Source organism: Bactrocera latifrons, unplaced genomic scaffold (genome assembly GCF_001853355.1).
Source record: "Bactrocera latifrons isolate USDA-ARS-PBARC rearing strain unplaced genomic scaffold, ASM185335v1 scaffold_124, whole genome shotgun sequence".
NCBI classification, from domain to species: Eukaryota; Metazoa; Arthropoda; class Insecta; order Diptera; family Tephritidae; genus Bactrocera; species Bactrocera latifrons.
The window spans coordinates 640,581-644,751 of NW_017534675.1; the positions used below are offsets into that span (position 1 = coordinate 640,581).

At 33.4% G+C, this 4,171-nt stretch overlaps 2 protein-coding genes and 1 long non-coding RNA gene across 3 annotated transcripts in view; all 3 read left to right on the forward strand.

The window, feature by feature from the left end:
* The first annotated feature begins 6 nt into the window (after positions 1 to 6).
* LOC108978580 lies at positions 7 to 454 on the forward strand. Its single transcript, XR_001994123.1, has 2 exons — positions 7 to 196; positions 258 to 454. It is a non-coding gene; the product is annotated as an uncharacterized LOC108978580 (long non-coding RNA).
* Positions 455 to 683: 229 nt separating this feature from the next.
* LOC108978581 (T-complex protein 1 subunit delta) lies at positions 684 to 3,244 on the forward strand. The gene is made up of 5 exons (XM_018948935.1): positions 684 to 936; positions 1,338 to 1,990; positions 2,055 to 2,194; positions 2,258 to 2,942; positions 3,011 to 3,244. Exons 1-5 carry the CDS (start codon positions 831 to 833, stop codon positions 3,026 to 3,028), a joined length of 1,602 nt encoding a protein of 533 aa, XP_018804480.1. The 5' UTR covers positions 684 to 830; the 3' UTR covers positions 3,029 to 3,244.
* A 488-nt stretch (positions 3,245 to 3,732) lies between these two features.
* The window catches only part of LOC108978584 (zinc finger protein weckle-like), a gene marked incomplete in the record, with an annotated part of 2,268 nt that continues 1,829 nt past the window's right edge, over positions 3,733 to 4,171 (forward strand). Inside the window, 2 exon segments of the mRNA XM_018948939.1 lie at positions 3,733 to 4,051; positions 4,113 to 4,171. Of these exon segments, the coding sequence (XP_018804484.1) occupies positions 3,872 to 4,051; positions 4,113 to 4,171 (239 nt within the window).

Here is a 4,171-nt window from a genome sequence, read left to right on the forward strand (position 1 = left end):
CCAATTGAAAATTTGTGGCGAGAGGTTAAAGTGGCTCTTAGAGGAAAAAATCCAACAAATAAAGATGCCCTTTGGAAACTAGTGAACGACGCATGGGAGCAAATATCAGCTGCTAAGTGCCTGAATCTAGTGGATTCGATGCCCAGGCGTTGCTCAGCAGTTATAAAAAATAAAGCATACTTCACTAAATATTGAAGTAAGATTTAACATAGTTGCATCGTTTCTTTTAATTATTTCATAAAAATTTTTGATTTCAGGTCATGAGATACGACTGAAATTGAATAATTACCTTTGGCTCTATTTCAAGTCACAGCCGAAATAAGAAATACCAATGAATTTTAAATTTTTTCGTTTATGTTTTAGACTTAAGCTGTTTAATTTGTTTTTTAATATACGTCTCATAGGTTGTTCTTTTTTACCTATTAAAGAAATAAATGAAAAAAGTGAATTTTTATATGATTTGTTAATTTAAATAATTTCGATAGTAMTGGCTCTATTTCATCGCACATCACTGTATAATATCCACCCATAATTTATTTTAAAATCTACATTTTTAAATTTATAACATTTTTTTAACATTTACTCCACATTATTTATATTTTAAATATGTAGAACAAAAAACCGGTAACATGATTTTTGGCATTTTCTTTACTGACAGTTTCGCTGTCAAAATTACAATCAACCGTGAAAAAAGTGAGAAACTCCAATGAGGTTCTCTTCTGTGTTGGATTTTTGTGCGGTGTTCGCTAGTGATTTTAATCCGTGAAAATCGTGAATAAAAATTTATTAATCAAATAAAAAGTGAACAAAATCATATAGCCAAAAGAACAATGGCTCCGAAAGCAAACTTCGTTCCGGTTAAACCAAAAGGTCAAGCCTTTAAAGATAAATCAAAACCGGCTGATGTGCGTCTATCAAATATTCAGGCAGCAAAAGGTTAGAATATTATAAAATCTTGGTTTATTTAGTAAAGATTGATTTGTTTTACAATCAACGACAGAAATTATATGTAAATTGTGAAGAAAATGAGTATAGAACTTTATATTTAATGAAAAATTGTACCAGTTGGTTGATGAGCAACAAAAAATGCAATGGCGACGCAAAACCACCACAGCACAGCTGTCTAGAAAATTCCTTTCTTGTTTTCTATAATAGGGTGTGTGTCAAAGTGATTCATACGAAATGCATTTAAAAATATGGAAAATCAAGAAAATATGCCTGTATATTAAAAATAAATAAAATGTATGCAAAATTTTTCATATTCATATATTTTAGTGACGTCATTATTCAATATCATTACTCATTGTAACACCAACAAATATATATTTTCTTTGTAGCCGTTTCGGATGCAATTCGCACCAGCTTAGGTCCACGCGGTATGGACAAGATGATTCAAGCCGGCAATGGAGAAGTATCCATCACAAATGACGGTGCTACCATTCTAAAACAGATGAATGTACTCCATCCGGCTGCAAAAATGTTGGTAGAGCTATCACGTGCTCAAGATGTTGAGGCCGGTGACGGTACAACTTCAGTGGTTGTCATAGCTGGTGCTTTATTGGAAGCGTGTGAAAAGTTATTGCATAAGGGTATTCATCCTACTGCAATTTCCGATTCGTTCCAACGTTGTGCAAACAAAGCTATTGAAATTCTTACGGATATGTCAACACCAATCGAGTTAACTGATAGAGATACACTCATTAAAAGTGCATCAACTTCATTGAATTCAAAAGTAGTTTCTCAACAGAGCAGTCTATTGGCTCCCCTCGCTGTGGATGCTGTACTCAAAGTAACAGAGCCAGGAAAAGAGGGAGCTGTTGACTTGAAAAATATTAAAGTTATCCGCAGTCTTGGTGGCACTGTCGAGGATACCGAATTGATTGAGGGTTTGGTGTTTACTTCGCGTTCAGCTGGAACAAATGCACCAAAGCGCATTGAAAAAGCAAAAATTGGCTTGATACAATTCTGCATTTCGGCACCAAAAACTGACGTAAGCGTTATTTAAAATTAAATAACATGCTCTCATAATAATTAAAAAATACATACTTTTCTAGATGGATCACAATGTTATCGTGTCAGATTATGCTGCTATGGATCGTGTATTGAAAGAGGAGCGTGCATACATTTTAAACATTGTAAAGCAAATCAAAAAAGCCGGCTGCAACGTACTTTTGGTACAAAAATCAATTTTAAGGTATATAACATGACAATTTGCGTGAAATGAGATCCTACTTTTGAATCTATATGCCTATTTTAGAGATGCCGTTTCTGATTTGGCTCAACATTTCCTGGACAAAATCAAGTGCCTTGTAGTCAAGGATGTTGAGCGTGAAGACATTGAATTTGTCTGCAAGACACTAAATTGCCGTCCTATTGCATCGTTGGACCATTTTGTTGCTGAAAATCTGATAAATGCTGATTTAGTCGAGGAAGTGCCAAGTGGTACTACGAAATTCGTAAAAATTACGGGCATACAAAATCCGGGACGTACAGTATCTATTGTTTGTCGGGGTTCTAACAAATTAGTGCTTGAGGAGGCGGCACGTTCATTGCATGATGCACTTTGCGTAGTGCGTTGTTTGGTCAAGAAGCGTGCACAAATTGTTGGCGGTGGTGCACCAGAAATAGAAATGGCTTTACAATTGGCTGCCTATGCGCAAACCGTTGAAGGTGTTGACGCTTACTGCTTCCGTGCATTTGCTGATGCACTAGAGGTTATACCATCGACTTTAGCTGAGAATGCTGGTCTTAACCCGATTGCAACTGTAACAGAGTTGAGAAATCGCCATGCACAAGGAGAGAAGACTGCTGGTATTAATGTGCGCAAAGGTGCTATCACCGATATTCTGGCTGAAAATGTGTTACAACCACTGTTGGTCAGTATTTCGGCAATTTCATTGTCTACAGAAACAGTGCGCTCCATTCTAAAGATTGATGATATCGTAAGTAGTGGATTTTATTCTCATATGTACCTTGTCTTAATTTCTAATGTTTCACTTTTCTGTATTAGGTTAATACCATGAGTTAAATTTATCTCAAACAAACATTGGAAGGAACTTATGGACTACTAAGCCAATACATTGTGAAGTCTATTACATTTTTTGTTCGCATTAATCATTAATTTTATTTGAACTTAATAAGTACATATGTATGTTTGTTGGTTAAAGAACCGCAAACTGTTCATTCAATTTCGATACTACATAAACAAAATATACTTGCTGCTTTGATTAAACTACATACTAAATTTTGTGTTATTAATGGGGTTACTTCAACGAAATATTTCCGAAGAATACTCTAAGCAGAGTAAAGGTATATATGCCCCTGAGTCAGAATAATGACATTTGCTATAAATTCATACTGCCGAAAAGCAACATAACAGCTGATTGCATAGTGAGAAGAAAAAATATAAGATTAGTTTTTTACTATTATTAATTCTATAATTTCGCATTAATGTAGCCAAATTCAATCAGATGCGATGATTAAAAAATATATATTTAAATTATTATTCTTTACTAATATAATAAAGTTAGAATTTTTTTAAGTCGTAATGCATTAAAATAATTTGTACGATAAATTAAATATTTTAAATAGAATAAATTGATGTGTGTGTTATAAATATTCAGATACTTTGTCATTAAAGGGATTTTTTATTCCCGTTTTTCGAATACTCCTAAATACAACATTGAGTTTAACTAATTGTCAAACTTATTTACCATCATAAAGTGATTTACATACACCTGCATCGCTCTACATTTTCATAATTCGATCACGAGCACAACAAAATAAATTTGATTACATTGTAATCTAAACAATGTTTAATATTATTATTAATATAATTTATAAACATAATAACACAAATTTTTAAGTGATCATGTCAAATACTTTTGAAGATTGCAGCGGCTATCTTCCTGATGCCGAATGGCAATTTTGGTGTAGGCTTTGTGCTAAGGAGGATGTACGAAATATCAATATATACCCGGAACAAAACAAAACTGAGTTGGCCATAAACTCCACTCTGATAGACTTTATAGCGGAGTTTTTTAAAGTTCATGTATCTATTTTGATTGTCATTTTCTATTCAAAGAATTGAACTATTTTTATATATTATTTAGATACGACAAAACGAAGATTTACCACATTGGCTTTGTGCACAATGCTTTTCATCGGTATC

What these genes read in the sequence shown, in the direction of transcription:
- LOC108978581 (XM_018948935.1), top strand. Translation starts at nt 831, where the DNA reads ATGGCTCCGAAAGCAAACTTCGTTCCGGTTAAACCAAAAGGTCAAGCC. An exon ending in AAATATTCAGGCAGCAAAAG is followed by an intron (nt 937 to 1,337) that starts GTTAGAATATTA and finishes TTTTCTTTGTAG; the next exon opens with CCGTTTCGGATGCAATTCGC. An exon ending in TTTCGGCACCAAAAACTGAC is followed by an intron (nt 1,991 to 2,054) that starts GTAAGCGTTATT and finishes ATACTTTTCTAG; the next exon opens with ATGGATCACAATGTTATCGT.